Raw genomic sequence first — 19,151 nt, forward strand, 5'->3', positions numbered from 1 at the left:
TTTCTTTATTGATAAGATATTTTCCCAGAATAAGGAATAGAGTTATTCAGCATTAACCTAACACCTCAGTATTTTTTCCATTGTGAGATTAAAAGTTAAACAGAATATCTCATAAGTCTTTTGGTGATCGTAGTGTGTTGGTATTTGTCAACTCAGTTAAACACACAAAAACAAGGACAATTAATTATTTAGGCTCATGTAAGAATGTTAAGTTTGCCCAAAGAGTTTTAAAAACTTCTTTTCCTTCAAGTGAGCAGTATGGTTCAGTGCTTTTTAAATCTCCAAATTTCACTCTGCTTTTTTAATCATGACAAAGTTAAACTGTTATTCAAATCATCCAAACTCTTAATTTATCTTACAATCTATCTCCTTGCTTTTTCAAAAAAAAAAAAAAAGATGATCCAAGGGAAACGCGTTGTGACAGTGGACTTTTAATTCTGAGATTTGCTGACTGAAAATGAGTTTGTAGTTGTAGATGCTGCCGTTTGTTTCATAGACACACTTTGGTGTGTCGCTTGGGAGGTTTAGCCTAATACAGGTGATCCTTGACTACAATCATTCATTTAGTGACTGTTCGAAGTTACAACAGCATTGAAAAAAGCGACTTATGGCCATTTTTCATACGACTGTTTCAGCTTCCCCATGGTCATGTGATCAAAATTCAGATACCAACGGAATATTTAGTGAATATTTAGATGGCAACTCATATTTAGTGTCCTGGGTTCATGCGATCATCTTTTGCGACCTTCTGACCAGCAGAGTCAAATGGGGAAACTGGATTCACTTAACTATTGTGCCACTAATTTTAACAACTGCAGTGATTCACTTAACAACCGTGACAAGAAAGGTCGTAAAATGAGGCAAAACTCGCTTATCAACTGTCTTGCTTAGCAGTGGAGATTTTGGGCTCAATTGTGGTTGTCAGTCAAGGATTGCCTGTAATGGTGTTTTGAGCAAAACTTGTAAGTATGGAAATCGCATCGTTGAGCTCTTGCATTCTCTGAGAATCCAAAGAGAAATGGACTAGCTTCGATTGCATGAAATCACCACCCCACGGAAGTAGCCACCCTTGTCTTAATTGGCTGGCCGAAGAAGAAACAGGATGTTGCCGAGGTCTTATGTTAGCTTAAACAAGTTAACCAGCCTTTAGTTAACGTCTCTGCTTTAACCAAACATTCTGCATCTCTGCTGCATAGTGAACGGACGTGCTCTGTATCTTTCAGATGACCCGGAAACACGGGATGCCTGGTGGGCAGAAGTTCGTCAAGAAATCAAATCCCATGCGAAAGCATTGGGATGCCACGCTGTCGTGGGCTACAGTGAATCAACTAGCATTTGGTAACTCACTGGCTCAGTTTCTCTGATCATTAAAACACTTAATCTCTGCAAGCAGCAGAAGGAAAGGGTAAAAAAGAGAAGATGGGTTGTATAAAGCTGCGCCAATTAATGGGAGAGTAGGAAGGCTCAGGATGATGGGGCGTGTAGTAATATAGCCACTTAGCTGCTGGGAAGTGGCAACGGTGTAGGGTGCTACTTCTGCATTGCTGCTGTTTCCTTTGGTGAACAAAAAAACCGACAAATTCTTCTGAACAGCAGAATCTTCCTTTGTATTACCTGTGGCACAAGGCACCTTCACTCGAAGCCTCGTAACCTTTTTTGATCAGTGATCAAGCTATCAAGAGGAGATGCCATTTGGGGACGTGAAGGCACAGAAGATAGGAGACAACACTGACTTGAGGATACGGAGGTGGGGGGGAAGAGTTGGGAAATGATCCACTATATCAGAGGTGGGGGACGATGGCCCCTTTAAGACTTGTGGACTTCAACTCCCAGAATTCTTGATCCAGCATGGCTGGCTCAGGAATTCTGGGAGTTGAAGTCCACAAGTCATAAAGGGGCCATGATTCCCCACCCTCGCTCTACATAATAGGGAATTCGTCATATCAGCAACTACAGATAGTCCTTGATTTATGACAGGTCATTTAGCGACCGTTCAAAATCATGATGGATCTCCCCAGGGGATTTACCACCCAGTATCAAAGTTTCAGTGGACACTACTCCCCTCCCCCCCAGTCACATGACTACATTTCAGGCACTCGGCGACTAGCCTGCATTTAAGGCCATTAGCAGCATTTGCCAAATAGCATTTGCTTTCAGTTTTCAGCAAAATTGTCCCATCATGAACAGTTGGTTCACAACGTTTGCAACTGCCACAAAAAAAAGTTTGTAAAATCTGGTCGGTCGCATGACAACCTGCTTTACAACTGTCACAACCTGGGATCGTGATGGGCAGACGCCATTGCAGGCATAAAATCAAATACTAGCTGTATTTGATTGATGTGTAAAGGTAATATATTTACCTTTTTGCCTGGCCCTTCCTCAGGTCCAGGTCTGGGGGTTCCCACCCATCGACTTAAAATTATCAGCCTGGAAAAAGCCCTGAACCCTAGGCTGCCATTTTAGTTTTGGAACAGAGCATCCAGCACGCCACATGGGAGCCTAATGTATCCCTCAGGCTTTTACCACTGTACTTTGAAAAGGACTTGTCCTTATCACAATCAAAATGACCACCTGATGGTGGTTATTTTTCAAAACTTTCAGCTTATTTTTCAAAACTCCCCTGTTCTAAACGCTCACTTTCAACATGGGTTTGGGTTGTGGCGTCTTCATTTTTGGGAAGAGATTTGGCAATGCATATGACTGAACCCATGATTGATTTTCTTTCTTTTTTGTTTTTCCTTCCTTCCTTCCTTCCTTCCTTCCCTCTCTCTCTCTCTGTCTCCCCCTGTTCCTTTCTCTTTTTCCTTTCCCTTCTCTTTTTCCTTCCTTCCTCTTTCTCTTTCTGTTTCTCTTTCGCTTTTTCTTCCTCACTCTCTCTCTCTCCCCTCCCCTCTCTCTCCCCCTCTCTCTTTCTTTCACAGTGAGGAGGTCTGTATTTTGTCTGCCTCTGGCACAGCAGCTGTGCTGAATCCCAGGTTTCTCCAGGATGGAAACATGGAAGTCTGTTTGGAACCAAGGTTGTCATGGCAGCCTGGCTACTTTTCCATAGGGTCAGAGAAGGGAGAGGTTGATTTTTTTCCTCAGAACCAAGATAGTTCTTCTCTATTAGGGTAGGTTACCAGTGGTACAGCACAGAATGCGGGGGCCGACTACTTTACTGATTTTTCACTAACAACAGCAGACGTTGTGGGACTGCCCCAATCACTAGTCTTACTGCTTTAAAATTTCTAACAGCCTGAATAAGGTAACCATTTGGCTACTAACAACAGAATGCAAATCCTTTCCCATGTTTCAAAACTGTCCCTCTCCTAACACTGAGTGTGCAAGTGACTCTTTGTTTCACACCATTGTCAAAATTTTATGATACACTAAAGCAAGGTTTCCCAACCTTGGCAACTTTAAGGCACGTGGACTTCAACTCCCAGAATTCCCCAGCCAAACATAGATATTTGCCTCTCCTTTTCAAGTCACCGCAAAGCCTCAGTTCACGGAGCCCCATTTCAGGGTCCAGATTTTTCTCTCAATGTACCCCCTCCCCCCAATAACTCTACAGGTTTGGGTGAGAGAACTGAATCTACATTATACTTGGGTCAGCTATGAGAGTTTACTTCAGAGCATCAAGCTGACATGATTTGTCATGGTGTCAGTCCACAAAGCACTAAAATTGCCACAAAGGACACCCTGTACGATTTTGCAGGCCTTTTGAGTGTAACACAGTCCGCCTCCTCCCTCATCTGTCAAATCAAGGTTTCACCAAATATAATTTTTCAATAGAAAATGATCAAGTTCAGCTCTTCAGAAAAAAAACACCCTACCTGATTTTTTTTTACTAGCTCTGACGTTGCCAAGTCATTCTTTTGGGAGATGACCATCATGTTCAGCATGATGTGAGCCCCCAGAAGACAGTACCATATTGTCCCAGATGGTTGGGAGATCCTTCAGAAGGGTATGAGATTGTAGAGGGGGGCTGAGAAAAGATAATTATTGCTCAGAAACATGTCTTGATCAACAAAAAGATGAAGAAATACCACTGACCCCTACATTTTGTTTCTTAATAAAAACATTCTGTAGCTTTTAAGGATTCCACCCTACCCAGAGTTGGTCAGTGATGAATGGTCTCCAAATTTGATAGATAAATAACTAAATAAAATAAATGTTTTTATAAAAACTTCTCTAGCAGGTGACACTTAGCTGCTGATTTGCATTCATAGCCAAATTTGCTAAAAAACCTACTTGTAGTTGTCTTTCTGACCCATTAAAACTGTTCTTTCTTTCATGACACAAGTTTTTCCATTCCTACCCAAATAATCGCTTCATGAACTCTAAACCTAACAAAAATGAGTATTTGTATTGTTTTGTGTCTTTTAGAGCTACTGAAACCAAATTCACAAAAAGCTACATGGTTTCTATTAATCTGTCCGTGCATGTGTATCTGTCAGGAGCTGGTGTGGTTTAAAAAGGGGGAGGGGAAATTAATTATCTGGCCTCTTGGAAGACAGGAAGGTCTGTTGATTAACTTGTTCAAATGCAAAAAAAAAGGTTTATAAAAAAAAGCCGACTGGCCAGCCATGTACAGGTAGCCCTCAACATACGACCATCGTTGCGACTGAAATTCCTGTTGCTAAGCAAGACATTAAGTGAGTCATAGCCATTTTTATCATATTTTGGCACCGTTGTTAAGTGGATCGCTGCAGTTGTTAAGTGAATTGTGCAGTTTTAAGCAAATCTGGCTCCCCCCCACCCATTGGCTTGGTTGTCAGAGCTGCCTGGAAAACTCACAAAGGGTAAGTCACATGACCCTGGGACACTGCCGTTGTCTTAAGCAGTGCCGGTTGCCAAATTGTGATCGCATGACCTCGAGGATGCTTCAACGGTTTTAAATGTGAGGAGTGGTCATAAGTCACTTCTTTTCAGTTCCCTCATAACTTTGAACTGTTAACTAAACCCGTGGTTGTAAGTCAAGGACTACCTGTATAGGATATCTGTATATAAGCCATGTGTGAACCCCCCCACTTCAAGCAAGCAACCCTGTTTGGAAAGTTGGTGTCTGAAAGGTAATTTTAGACTTCTCAACGTTTTGTCTCTTAGGCTAGAGGAATCCCTACCTCCCGGTTGTGGCTTCTGCCACATCCCTTATGATGAGCTGAACATGCCATTCCCAGCTCGCCTTGCTTACTGCTGCAGCTGCAGGAAGCAGAAAGTGCCCGATGTTCTTTTCACGACCATAGACCTGCCTGTGGACGCAGTGGTGTTTGGGAAAGGATGCCTCATCCAAGCCAGGTGGGAATACAGGAAGAAAAGACCTATTGTTAAGTATATTCTGCCTTTCTTATTTCAAGAAGTATCTCAAGGTGGCAAACATCCACCTTCCTCCTCCTCTTTTCCCCACAACAACAACAACCCTGTGAGGTGGTGGGTTGGGCTGAGAGAGAGTGACTGGTCCAAGATCACCCAGCTGGCTTTCATGTCTAAGGCGGGACTAGAACTCCCAGTCTCCTGGTGATTGGCCTAAAGTCAGCCAGCCAGCCAGCTTTCATGGCTAAGAGGATTAGAATTCACAGTTTCCTGGTGATTGGTCCAGAGACAGCCATCTTTCATGGCTAAGGACTGGAATTCACAATCTCCCAGTTTCTAGCCTGGTGCTTAACCACCAGACCAAACTGGCCCTACTTCAGTGAACATGTTTTATTCACAGATAAGCAATCTGCTGTCCCTGGCCCATTCTTTAGCAGTGAAGGACGTTTGGAAGAAAGAGATCCCACAGAATACAGCGAGGTTTCTTAGTAGAATAGCCTTGGCCAAGCACAACACTTTTTTCTGCTGAATTTCTGAATTTCTGCTGAACAATTCAGTTCATTGTGGCTTTTCTCTTTAAAATGCCATTCTCTCTGCAAAAGCTGCAAAAAGCCTAGGGTCTCCATCAGCACTTACATAGATTTTTATACCCCTGTTGCTTTCTACTTTCACTTTTCTACTCTACTTCATGAGACAAAAAAATACCCCAAGGCTCTAGAAAGAGTGCAGTGAAGAGATGCAAAGATAATAAGGGATCTGGAGGCTAAATCATACAGTGAAATAGCTAAGGGAATGAGATATATTTAGTCTTAACGAAGAGAAGGTTCAGGAGAGACATGATAACAGTCTTCCACTACTTGAAGTTCTGTCACAGGGAAGAAGGGGTCAATTTATTCTCCAGAGCGCCCGAGGGCAGGACAAGAAGCAATGGATGGAAACAAATCAAGGAGGGAAGCAACGTAGAACTAAGGAGAAATTTCCTGACAGTGAGAATAATTAATCAGTGGGATGTCTTGCCCAATTAACCAGTGGAATAGCTTGCCTCCTGGAGTTGTGGAAGCTGCATCGCTGGAGGTCTTCAAGAAAAGACTAGACAACCGTTTGTCCAGGATGGTATAAGGACTCCTACCTTGAGCAAAGTGTTGGACTAGAAGACCTCCAAAGTCCCTTCTAGCCCTATGACTCTATGATTCGTTAAAGCCACATGCCTTGAAATTTATTGTTCCCTCCCCAATAGGCTATGTAGGCTGAAAAAGAAAGCCCAAGCTGAAGCCAACGCAACCTGCATCAGTAACCTGCTGCCATTTATGGAGTATGAAGTACACACTCAGTTGATGAATAAGCTGAAGCTGAGAGGGATGAATGCCCTCTTTGGCCTACGGATACAGATCACGGTGGGGGAAACGATGTTGATGGGTCTGGCAGTAAGTTTTCCATTTGTGTTTTAAACTATTTGATATATTTTTTTTCTAATCCTCTAAGACAGAGGTGTCCAACTTGCATCGTCATAGCAGCGTCACGTGACGAATCGGGATATTTCCCCCCTTCGCTTAAACCAGGCCTGTCCAGCGCATGACACCTCCGGCCCACAAGCCGCAAGTTTGACAGCCCTGCTCTAGTATAATCTCCCTCCAGTTTTTTATCCCGGAAAAATACTTAAGCATTGAACAAAATAGGATGGTTTTACATGGTCTTATAAACCCAGAATGTCAAGATTTGTCGGCTTAGTCATTTTTTTTAAAAAAAAAGGTTGTAAGAAAGAAACAGCTTTTTAAAATAAACCATGAATATTTCAAAATGGAAAGACTTACGATAGTCTTTTTCTAAAGTTAATGAAGAGCAGCTAGAAGCCAGTTTCTGGTGTTTCAGTCCACTTTAAAAGTTTCTACCACAATAAAGGCTACTAATGAAGATCTCTTTAGAGGTCAGATGTTATCCCTCATCACTGATTTTGTGGGGTTATATCTACAGCATGTAATGGGGCCTTTTGTGTTTGACATTAAATGCACAAAGATAACCCGTGAGCTTAAATTGCCAAGATTTCTACAAATTCAGGTTTATAACTCTTTGATCAGGGGTCTCCAAACTTGGCAACTTTTAAGACTTGTGGGACTTCAACTCCCAGAATTACCCAGCACATTCCTGGAGACATAGCCCAGCTGGTTGAGGAATTTTGGGAACTGAAGTCCACAAGTCTTAAAGTTGTCAAATTTGGAGACCCCTGGTCTAGATCAGAGTTTCTCAACCTCAAGAGCTTTAAGCTGTTGTGGACACCATTAAAGAAAAAAAAATATCTAGTTTTGTTTCTACTTGGAAATTTCTGAATATGTTGGAAGTCCACACATCTTCAGGGTGCTATGTTTGAGGAAACTGACCCAGATAAACAGTCAGTAGCACATTTTAAGCCCTTACATTTTTTATACCAATAGGAGGAAGGCGTTAGATTGTGTTTCTCACAAAGCCTTATTTTCTTACTGGCATACTTTTTTTTACAGTCTGCTACAGGGGTTTACCTGGCTGCTTTACCTACTCCTGGTGGTATTCAGATTGCGGGAAAAACTCCCAGTGATGCCACTTATGAACAGCATATATCTCATGTGCAGAAGAAAATCAATGACACAATCACCAGAAACAAAGAGCTGTATGAGATTAACCCTCCGGTAAGCCATGTTGTATAAGTACTGACACAATTTAAGTCAAATGCTTCTCATAAGGCAGGGACATTTATCCCTACAGGTAATCCTTGACTTACAACCACCATTGAGCCCATATTTTATGTTGCTAAGTAAGAAATTTGTTAAGTGTGTTTTGCCCCATTTTATGACCTTTCTTGCCCCATTTCTTAAGTGAATCACAGCAGTTGTTAAATTAGTAACCTAGTTGTGAAGTGAATCCGGCTTCCCCTATGGACTTTGCTTGTCAGAAGGTTGCAAAAAGGGATCACACGATCCTGGGACATCACAACCATCGCAAATATGAACCAATTGTCAAGCATCTGAATATAAATCATGCGGCCATGGGGATTCTGCAGGGGTCGTAAGTGTGAAAAATGGTCATAAGTTACTTTTTTCAGTACCGTTGTAACTCAAACAGTCACTAAATGAACTGCTGAAAGTTGAAGACTGCCTGTATTATGAATGAAAGCTTAAATGTAGTTGACTTCTGAAAATGTAAAGCTAATCAGTGTTTAAAGAGAGAACCCAATAAAAATAAGGAGAGAGAAGAAAACTAAACAGGTTCAAGAATAAAAGGGAGGGAAAAGTTACTCATTTTGATCAGGACAGAAATACTAAGAGATCTCATACCCTTTTTTTTCTTTATGTTGGAAGAAAGTTGTGGTGGTAACAGTGAAATGTTTAAAGCTCTTTTGTGAGATTCAATAAATGTGAGATGCCTACATGATACCATATTGTTCTGCGTAGGAGACATCTGAAGAAATTGTAGGTTCTCCCATTCCAGAACCAAGACACCGGACCAGGTTGCTAAGATCTCAGTCTGAAAGCTCTGATGAAATTGCAGAATTGGATCTCTCTCATGGCAAGAAAGACGCCTTTGTGTTGGAGGTGTGTTCGCCTTCAGAAAAGTTCATCTTCTACCTGACTTATAAAGAATGAACGAAATTCATTTATTGAATTACAGAACCATGTCGTTTGTGGTTAAATATTCTTGCATTCTATAGATAGCATATCTGATTTTTTGTGTGTGTGTGTGTAAGAGAGGAGGGAGGGAGGGAGGGAGAGAGAGATGTTTAATAAAAACAGCTATTATAAACCACTGCCTTAAGAAAGTTCAAAGCGTTCTTAAAAATCCATCTCATCCTGGGTACCTTTTTTTTGAACTATTACCATCTGGCAGACGGTACCAGATAATAAAAGGAAGGACCAATAGGCTGAAAAACAGCTTCTATCCCAGAGCAGTAACTAGATTGAATTCTACTGTATAGTGCAATATTAAGGGAATATCAGGGGTTTTCAGTTCAATTGTATAGAATGTGAAGGATGTGTTTGTGTTTTATGTTTATAGTTATAATGTACACTGAAGGCGGCATTTAATTTGTTGCATGAGGTGCAACGACAAGTTTAGTTTAGTTTAAAGAGCTTTAAACTAAACTAAATTTTGCATTTTTGAAAATAAGCAGCATGTGTGATGGAATCTGCAACTAGAGTTGGGGTGAATTAAGAGACTGGCTAGCTTCGAATCCCGACAGGAAATAAATAAGTGTTCAACCCTGGGAATACTATATCCAGTTCTGGTCATCACGATACAGAAAAGATGCTGAAGCCCTAGAAAGAGGGTAGAGAAGAGCAGCAAAGATAATAAAGAGTCTGGAGGCTAAATCAGATGACAGTTAAGGGAGCTAGGAAACAGAAGGACATGATAGCTGTCTTCTAGCACTTGAGGGACTATCACAGAGAAGAGGAGTTATTCACCAGAGGGCAGAACAGGAAATAGTGGGTGGAAGCTTGTTAAAGAGAGATACGACCTAGAAGTAAGAAGAAAATTTCTGACAGTGAGCGCATTAATCAGTGGAATAGCTTGGCTGCCGGAGTTGTCGGTTGCACCATCACTTGAAGTTGTCACAAATAGAATGAACAACCATTTGGCTGAGATATATATAAGACTCCTGCCTTGCGCAGGGGGTTGAACTAGAAGACCTCTAAGGTCTCTCCCAACCCTATGATTCTATGGAAAGGAAGCAGCGGAGATTTGACATTTCTGAAATCCTTGGAGCCCCTATCTGGTTGTTTTTTTTGTGCAGTTAGTCTGGTGAGATTTTTTTTTTTAAAATACCGGTAGGTGAGTAGCAATAAAATAACATCTCTGGCGTCATTCTGGTTCCTTGCACCTGACAATATGTATATTTCAGAAAGGTTTAAAAAAAGAAATAATGAAAAACTCACTAATGCTGAGATTTTAATTTTAATATACTAAAAGGTTTAAATCTATTAACGAGTCCCCAAGTGTTTAATTTTAAAACTCTGGATATATGGGTTAGGCTTCTGATAATGGTGGGATTCAAAAATTTTTACTACTGGTTCTGTGGGCGTGGCTAGGGGCGTGGCTAGGTGGGCATGGGGTTTTTTTTGCTTTGTGTAGCGTGCAGACACCACACACACACACACACTCATGTTTTGGGGCCTTCTGGGCCTCAGGCAAGCCTCCTGGGAGGCGTTTTTGCTCCCAGAAGACCTCCCTAGGGCTCAGGAAGGAAAGAAACAGAGCATGTGGGGGGCACAGTCCCCTCCTGCTTCATTTTGGGGCCTTCTGAGCCTCAGGGAAGCCTCCGGGAAGATGTTTTTGCTCCCAGAAGGCTTCCCTTGGGCTCAGGAAGGAAAGAAACAGAGCATGGAGGGTGCCCCCCCACGCTTCATGTTGGGGCCTCCCTGGGGCGCAAGAAGGAAAAAAACTGGAGGAGAGGCAGAGGGTTTTTTTTTTTGCCTTCCTGGGCCTCGGGAAGCCTCCTGGGCCAAGCAGTAAGTAAGCGAGGGGAGTCCTGGCACAGCTGATCGTAGGAACAGCTGATTGTTGGGAGGGGGGGGAAAAGAAATAACTTAAGGAGTGACTGGGCAGGCTAGCATCAGGTGGGCGGGGTGAATGAGCATCAGGTGGGGGGGGCAAGTGAGCGAGCGGCAACCAGGTTGGGGGCGTGGCCAGCCAGAAGTTACTACTAGTTTGGTGACCCATGCCAAATCCTTGCTACCGGTTTGCCTGAACTGATGTGAACCGGCTGAATACTACCACTGCTTTATATAGTATGTTTATTAAATATGCTTTCCACATAGAATATGTCTTGATAAAGAACATTTCAAAGACCAAATGATTATGTGTAGTTATTGTTTTTTTCCTCAGATTGATGATACAGATGCAATGGAAGACGTTCATTCTTTGTTGACAGATATCCCTCCACCCTCAGGTACAGTTGAGTTTTTAAAATTCTGATAATATTATAAAATGCTCCCAAAGGTTTGACAATAGCCAGTACTCTTTTCACAGTAAGTAGAATAATCCCATTTACATTTTCTATTAGAAGAGGTCATACTTTTAGGTTTCCTGAATTTGATCTTATAAAAAGTAAGTCCATTTATTGTTAGACAGCTAGAAAAGTTATATAATATGCAAGCTCAATAGATATTTGCTTGTATGTAATGAAGGTGACACACTTTATTGTAGATTTGTGTATTTAATAAGGACTTTCAGTGTCTCAGTGTACTAGAACCTAAGTTATATTTAATTGAATTGAACTGATTTATTTGTTCCTAAATATATATATATATATATTTCTTTAAAATATTACTAGATTGCCTCTTTCTCAAAAAATACCATGCAAATAGAAAGCACAGTGATTTCATAAATCAGCAATGCTGAAAACCTGAGCAAATGAAAGAATACCATTATCATCTTCTTTTTTTAATACTAAAAAACTGAATTTGCTCTTTGTCAGGCTTTTATAGCTGCAATACAGAAATTATGCCTGGAATAAACAATTGGACTTCTGACATACAGGTAAAATAGTATTAATATACTCAGATCAATTTTCAGACTAATAAAGTATGCAAAACTACTTTTCTTTCACTTCATATTAATTTGCTTAAATTCTGTTTTTGGCATTATCAAAAATGTGGGTTTCCCCCACCACATAAATTATGTACTGTAGATCCAAGCAAGTTTATCTCAAATGAGGCCCCACAATTAAGAATGTTTCCTCTCTCTGGGTCAGTTCCATAACCATAGCTGGTAAAGAAACTTGAAAGAAAGTACAGGTAGTCCTCAACTGACAGCAGTTCATTTAGTGACTGTGAAGTTACAATGGCACTGAAAAAAGGGATTTATGACCATTCGTCACACTTATGACCGTTGCAGCATCCCCGTGGTCACGTGATTTACAACTGGATGCTTGACAAGTGATTCACATTTATGATGGTTGTAATATAGCAGGATCATGTGATCAACGTTTGTGACTTGCTGACAAAGCAAAGTCAATGGGGGAAGCCAAGTTCACTTTACAACCATGTTACTAATTTAACAACTGCAGTGTTTCACTTAACAACTGTGAGAAGAAAGGTCGTAAATTGGGACAGAACTCACTTAACAAATGTCTCATTTAAGCAACAGAAATTTTGGACTTAACTGTAGTCAAGAACTACTTCTATAGATTATTATTCCACACATAAAGCTTGCCATAAAGCTTTCTTGCAATAAATGTCCAGTCTTAACACTTGATCCAAAGATTGGATTTTTTTCAGGGTTTACATGCCTTCAATGTCTTTTTCCAGAGCATACATACATGCGTGTTTAACAGAGTTGAAAGCGGGTTTGGAGGTCTTCTAGTCCAAGCCCCTGCTCAGGCAGGAAAACTGAGGATGCCAAACTCTGAGCAGAGGTCCTGGGAAAAGTGTCAGAATAACACTTAGAAGGGACCTTGGGGGGAACCCTATACCATTTCAGAGAAATAGCTGTCCAGTCTTTTAAAAACTTCCAGTGATTGAGCACCCAGAACTTCTAGAGACAGGTAGTTCCACTGGTTAATTGTTCTCAATGTCAGGAAGTTTCTCCTTAGTTTTAGGTTGCTTCTCTCTCCGTTCAGTTTCCATCCATTGCTTCTTGTTTGCCTTCTGGTGCTTTGGAAAATACATTGCCCCCACCTTTCTTTCTGGCAGCCCCTTAAAAGCCTGTTGCCTATCGCACTCTTGGGCAAAGCATGTGAGCCATTTCCTCCTTTCAGTGGTCCATGAAAGTACATTTATAGTATGTAGATAATAAAGTCAAAAAAGGATGAACAACATTTTTACAGAACTATAAGTAAGTTGAGGCTAGGTGTGACAAGGAATGGCTGGGAGGGGAGGGGCCAGGTGAGGCAGCCCTTGATGTGAGTGACATTAAGTTGGGCACACCCACTCAGCCACACAACCACCAAGCCACATCCACGGTCACATGTCCACCAAGCCACGCCCACCAAATAAGCCACGCTGACAGAACCGGTAGTAAAAAAATTTGAATCCCACCACTGATCACACCTGATCTAGTTGGCATTAAATCATCCTAGAATAAATTTTATTTTTCTTTTGTCTCATACCTCAGTTGTAATTCAGCCAATAATAAGGCTTTTATTTATACTTAAGGATGGCAATTCACAATCTTGTTTTTCTGCTTCAGATGTTTACGTCTGTACGAGTCTCCAGACTTAGCAATATTACCCTCACAAACCAAACTCTGAACAAGACCTTTAATGATCTCTGTGAGAATCTGTTAAAGGTAAGAGAATGCTCGCTGGAATTAATCTAGTTATTTGAACTACTTGTTTAATGAGTCCTTTGCTTTAGGTGTGTTTGCTTGCTTTTCTGGTGTAAATTATAGATGACTGTTAAATCAATGACTATTATATAAAAGACATCAAATATCCTGTGTAAAATAATAACCAAATGACTTTGTTTATTGTTACTACATTATCTTCCCATCTTCCCAAAAATCATGAGCTAACCTTTGCAGTCTATCCATGGTCTATTTAATTAGATGTATTATCTTTGGCAATACTTTACATGCTGCAAGACTTATGGCTATTCACTACTTTTCACAGTACTTTTTACACCCCAACTTCTTTAATTTACAATTTAATTTAATTTAATTTTACAATTTCAGACTGTTACAAGATTTTATAGCTGGTTTTATTCTAATCAATTGTGACTCTTTTGGTTATTTGTGTTTTGGTCAATGACCAAAATAAAATCAAAACATAAAAAATACTCATGGTAAAAAATTAAAATCACAGAATTATAGAATCCAAAGACTATATTACCATCACCTATCCTAAATATCACATATCACGAAGATCCTGAATTTTTCAAGAGTCTTGGGGAAGCCTACATTTTAGGACTAACTTCAATTCAAGTGAAATCTATTCTAAAAAATTGCACTGTACTGGACAGTTTCTTGCAATTTACATCTCTGAAGAAAAAAACTGAACATTTGTAAATTACTTTCCAATCTAAACTAAATCCAGATCAAAAGGATGTATTCAACAGATACAGCATTCATAGTACTGATTAATGATCTGATTTAAAGTCAATAAGATTTGGTTTGCCAGATTTGCTATCTGAAACGGCTCTGGATCTGATAAAATAATACATGTCTGTGATCTTTAATTTTTCTAAAATCATATGGATTTCTTTTCTGAAATGAGTCATTGTACAGCTATCTAAAAAAACAAATACTCCTTGTCATACTCCTCAGGCAGGCACCATGAACATTTCATTTGCATAAATTTGGAGTTGAAGTATATTCAAGGCCCATTTGCTTAGCTGTGAGTTTTTCCAGTTACACAATCAATGTCATCAGCTGGGTCATCTTTTCATGGGAACAGCATTTTCTCACTAACCCTCTCTGTTTAGGGTCTCATGTTCAACAGATCAACTAGGAGTTAGTAAAGAAATTAAACCAATATTTTCCCACTTTTCATAGTATGCTGAGCATTGGTATAAACAAGGGGTCAACAGCGTGGTAATCTGCAAGTACCATCAAATTATCCTTTATACTTGCCAACTATTCAACTGCCCATTTACATTCATAGATAGATAGATGGATGGATGGATGGATGGATGGATGGATGGATGGATGGATGGATGGATGGATGGATGGATGGATGGATGGATGGGCGGGCGGGCAGGCAGGCAGAATGAGAGAGAGAGGATGAGGTAGGTAGGTAGGTAGGTAGGTAGGTAGGTAGGTAGGTAGAAGATAAAGTGCTAAGATGAGCTGAAGGGATAGATGGATGGATGGATGGGAGCTCCAAACTCTGGTTGACTTCTTTCCACACAACATGACTTGCAAGTTTATGAAGAACTTTTTTCAGAAGACATAAGAAAGGACTATGCAACTGGAACTCAGCTTCCTGGCAATCTGAACATTTTTTAAAGAGAACGTTGTTATCTAATACACCTGGGAATCTGGGGAGATAATGAAATGAACAGAGAGCCAGTTTACTTTAGTGGTTTAGGCTCCAAGATAGAATATGGGAGACTGCCGAGTTCTCATCCTTGACACCCCAGCTGGGTGACCTTGGACCAGGCACTCTCTCTCAGGCCTAGGAAGAAGAAAACAATGGCACATCCGAAATATTGCCAGGAAAACTGCAGGACTATAGGCAGTCCTCAACCAACGACCATAAGTGGGATCAGAATTTCTGTTGCTAAGCAGAGTGATTGTTAAATGAATCATGCCCGATTTTATACCCTTTTTTGCCATGGCTGTTAAGAGAACCACTGCAGTTGTTAAGTAAATCTCATGGTTGTTATGCATATCTGGCTTTCCCCATTAATTTTGCCAACTGAACAACGTTGCAAATGGTGATCGCACGCTTCAAGCACATTGCAACTCTTGTAACTACACGCCAGTTGCCAAGTGCCCAAATTTGGATCCCATAACTTTTGGGGATGCTGCCACGGCCATAAGCACAAGGAGCAGACGAAAGTCCTTTTTCTCAGAGCTGTTATAACTCTGAAGGTTGCTAAATCAATGGTTGTAAATTGAGGACTATCTGCAGTTCAGGCAGTTTCCAGGAATCAACAATGACTCAAAGCCACACACACAAACAGTGACATGGGGGGGTTGGATGAGCAGAAGTAAGACTTGTGTGTTGCCGGGCAACGTGCCTGCATCCTGAGAATACCTTTCTAAAAAGAACAGTTCGATGCCACTAAAGGCCATGTTGGTTGTGTTGAGGTCCCTGAATGGCAAGGCCAAGAGTGGATTTTCATTCTGTTTTTTTAGAGAATGAATTGAAGCAGTGAAATTGGTGCCTTACATTTTAGAGACGACTGCCTGGTTTTTAAGGGGTAAAACGAGCAAAATTGCATGTTTTAGATCCGAGACACCAATTTCAGCTACTTCCATTTATCTTTTTGCAAAAGGCTTTATTGAGCAGAAACCTGGAGGTTCAAAGAAATGGGTCTGTATTTGCTTTTTTATGCCTTCTGTAGCCATCCATCTCATTCTCATCATTCTGGGCAGCTAACCGTGCATTTAGAAACTTCAAAGAAAACAGCAAAAACAATGTACAGCATAGGGTTTGGAGGCTTCTAACGTTTCTAACTTGCCATCCTCACTAATTTACGACTGACCAAGTCATCCTGATGCTCTTTGACCGGATAAAATTTTCCGAACGAGAGCCATCTTGCTTCTATGCTGAAGATGCTTCTTAAATTTGTATATGCTTGCCAGTGGCCCCAAAAGGAGATGGAAGTTATTAGTCATTTTTTATATTTCATAGAGCCTTTATTTTAAACTCCGTTCGATGATCCCTTGTTGCCTGTGCCACGTCAACTTTACTGTTGCACTTCCAGAAGATGAATTAGTTCAGGTAAGCCTGTTCTTATTTCCATTTACATTCTGTAGTGTTTACATTATTCTGAATCAGGACAGGGCTGTATGAAAGTAACGTTGGTCAAATTGGATCTGTTATTGGGGAAACCTACCTAGCCTCATGGTGGTCTCTGATTTAAATCTGAAGAGATTTATCAGACAAGATTATGAATGTCCCAAAGGTGCTTTTTCCAAAAGGCACCTGGAATTTCTTGGTTTTCATTTCCCTTGGAAAACGTTTCAGTTGCCTTTTGGAGAAGACACCTTTAAGTCAACCATGCCCTGGCTGATTGACAGCCTTCATAGAAAAGATTATGAAAGTTAACTTTTCATTGTAAAATTGTGACGCTGTGTGGGGTATATTTCGAGTATGCAACAATTTTGCATGTGTGTATGCATGTATATCCCATGTTTGTATGTCTATACACATGTGTATTTCTAAGCTAAAGGGACACTGGAATGAATGAATGAATGAATGAATGAATGAATGGAAAAAACTGACAGTCAAATGTTTCTAATTACAGGTTACTGTTACAGCTGTTGCAATAACCTTTGACAAACACCAGGCTTTGCAAACAGCTAAAACTGTAGAAAAAAACCTACAAAGAGGTAAAAAAAAAAACATTTGGGAATGTACACATTCGTTCTTTTGCCATTGTGGATGCCGTGATTTCAGGACATCTGCATTTTAATGGAAAAATGAATATTTATCTACCACTTTATTATTTCAAGCTTCCACAGACAATGAAGAACAGCTGCAATTTCCATTGGAGCTTTCTTCCGATCCTCACATGCCTCAGCAGTTCTCACCAGCTAAAGGTTGGATTTTATTTAACTATCCTAAAAAGAAAAGGCATATGCTTACCCTTATATGTTTCATTCACTTGCTCCTTTGCTGCTTGCCCACAAACTCAGCTTGGATTTAATACCGTTACCGAGTATAAATTGAATATTGGTATTTTCCATCTATAGGAAAGCTAAGCAAGCTATACCTAAACTGTGTTGAGGAAAATTACTTTAATTGCAATAAGCTGTTAATATATTAGGAAGGAGCAAATGAAAAGGAACAGTTGATTTTTTTGCTTGTTTTTAATTGCAATTCTGTAACTGCTTTGAGCCTGCAAAAATGGTTAATTCTGACTCTGAGCTAACTGCATTTTGGGAATACATGAAGCAATTCCTCAGTGATCTGAAAATTATCTCTGCTAAATTGAATCAACAATGTCTGTAAAGATTAAAATGAACTTTTTTTTTTAGAAGCAAAGCAATTGTAGCTAAAAAATAATTATTTCTCTAAAGAGAATTGAGTGTTCTTCTTCCTTCAGCCCGTTCTTTATTCTAATTCAGAAGATGGAACCTTCAACATAGAGAGCTCCAAAAGAATTCTTTTACGTCTCCAAAAATTTATTTAGTATGAATTAATGCAGATGAAGATTGGAATAAATATTCCATCATTTAAATGTTTGCTGATAGGCTGGAAAGAGATCAAGAAAAGTTAGGTTTTCATTGCAGTACAAAGGCCATTTAAAATGTGAGCTCAGTTCTTGGAAAAGGATAAAAAGTAAAATGGGAGGTACCATTATTCGTAGCTTAGTATCTTTTTCTTTGGAGTATTGTGCGTGTGTTTTATTCTATATTACAAAACATTGCATAATTTCATGTGGATTTTTAAAAGAAGTTTCAATTGATCTGTTTAACCATCTTTCAAAAATCTTTATGAAATCAAGCAAACTTTTCTAGCTGAATTGCTATGCAAAATAGTATTGTTCTCATAGGAGTACCTTGATCTAAGTCCTAAATCCTCATTGATATAGACTATAGGTATTACCATCTTTGACTTACAACAATTAATTTAGTGACCAAAGTTACAACGGCACTGAAAACAGTGGCTTAGAACTGTTTTTCACACTGATGACCATTGCGGTATTCCCATGGTCACGTGATCAAAATTTGGATATTTGCCAGCTGACTCATCTCTATGACCATTGCAGTGTCCCAGGGTCATGTGATCTCCTTTTGCAACCTTCTGACAAGCAAAGTCAATGGGAAGCAGATTCTCTTATCAACTGCTTTGCTAAGTTCACAACTGCAGCGATTCACTTAACAACTATGGCAAGAAAAGTTGTATAATGGGACAAAACTCACTTAACAACTATTTTGTTTAGCAATTAAAGTTTTGGGCTCAATTGTGGTCCTAAGTTGAGAATTACCTGTAATCCTGTCACATATATGAGCAGGACTGAGCTTTGGGAGGAATGTTTAGCATTTCATTGTTTATTTAACAACTGTTTTATTGTGATGTACCTTGCTTCAAAAATACATTATTGCACATAAAAATGGCAGGAAACTGCAATGTAATCAGGGTCATGAATGGCTTCTAACCCTGCAGAAAAAAAAATTCCCTGTTTTTTCCCATAAAAATAGGGTGCAGATGAATCTTCTCTCATGTTCATTGCCAAATTGAATGTCAGTATAATAGAGCATTCACACATCATGTTGTG

The 19,151-nt window shown here is 40.0% G+C and overlaps 1 protein-coding gene across 31 annotated transcripts in view; it reads left to right on the top strand.

The window, feature by feature from the left end:
• The window catches only part of C2CD5 (C2 calcium dependent domain containing 5), a 71,591-nt gene that overhangs the window by 44,918 nt on the left and 7,522 nt on the right, over positions 1–19,151 (top strand). For 15 of the 31 annotated variants that reach the window (XM_087935243.1, XM_087935228.1, XM_087935234.1 and 12 more), the window contains 12 exons: positions 1,224–1,338; positions 2,922–3,110; positions 5,089–5,280; positions 6,533–6,719; positions 7,791–7,955; positions 8,718–8,858; positions 11,146–11,209; positions 11,738–11,799; positions 13,450–13,548; positions 16,559–16,648; positions 17,175–17,259; positions 17,383–17,469. In XM_087935243.1, the coding sequence (XP_087791369.1) occupies positions 1,224–1,338; positions 2,922–3,110; positions 5,089–5,280; positions 6,533–6,719; positions 7,791–7,955; positions 8,718–8,858; positions 11,146–11,209; positions 11,738–11,799; positions 13,450–13,548; positions 16,559–16,648; positions 17,175–17,259; positions 17,383–17,469 (1,476 nt within the window). The remainder of the gene's footprint in view (positions 1–1,223; positions 1,339–2,921; positions 3,111–5,088; positions 5,281–6,532; positions 6,720–7,790; positions 7,956–8,717; positions 8,859–11,145; positions 11,210–11,737; positions 11,800–13,449; positions 13,549–16,558; positions 16,649–17,174; positions 17,260–17,382; positions 17,470–19,151) is intronic. The other 16 variants (XM_087935246.1, XM_087935245.1, XM_087935250.1 and 13 more) reach the window with 3 other exon arrangements.

This window comes from Pseudonaja textilis, chromosome 5 (assembly GCF_049901715.1).
Source record: "Pseudonaja textilis isolate UNSWEBS1 chromosome 5, rPseTex1.2, whole genome shotgun sequence".
In the NCBI taxonomy this organism is placed as follows: Eukaryota; Metazoa; Chordata; class Lepidosauria; order Squamata; family Elapidae; genus Pseudonaja; species Pseudonaja textilis.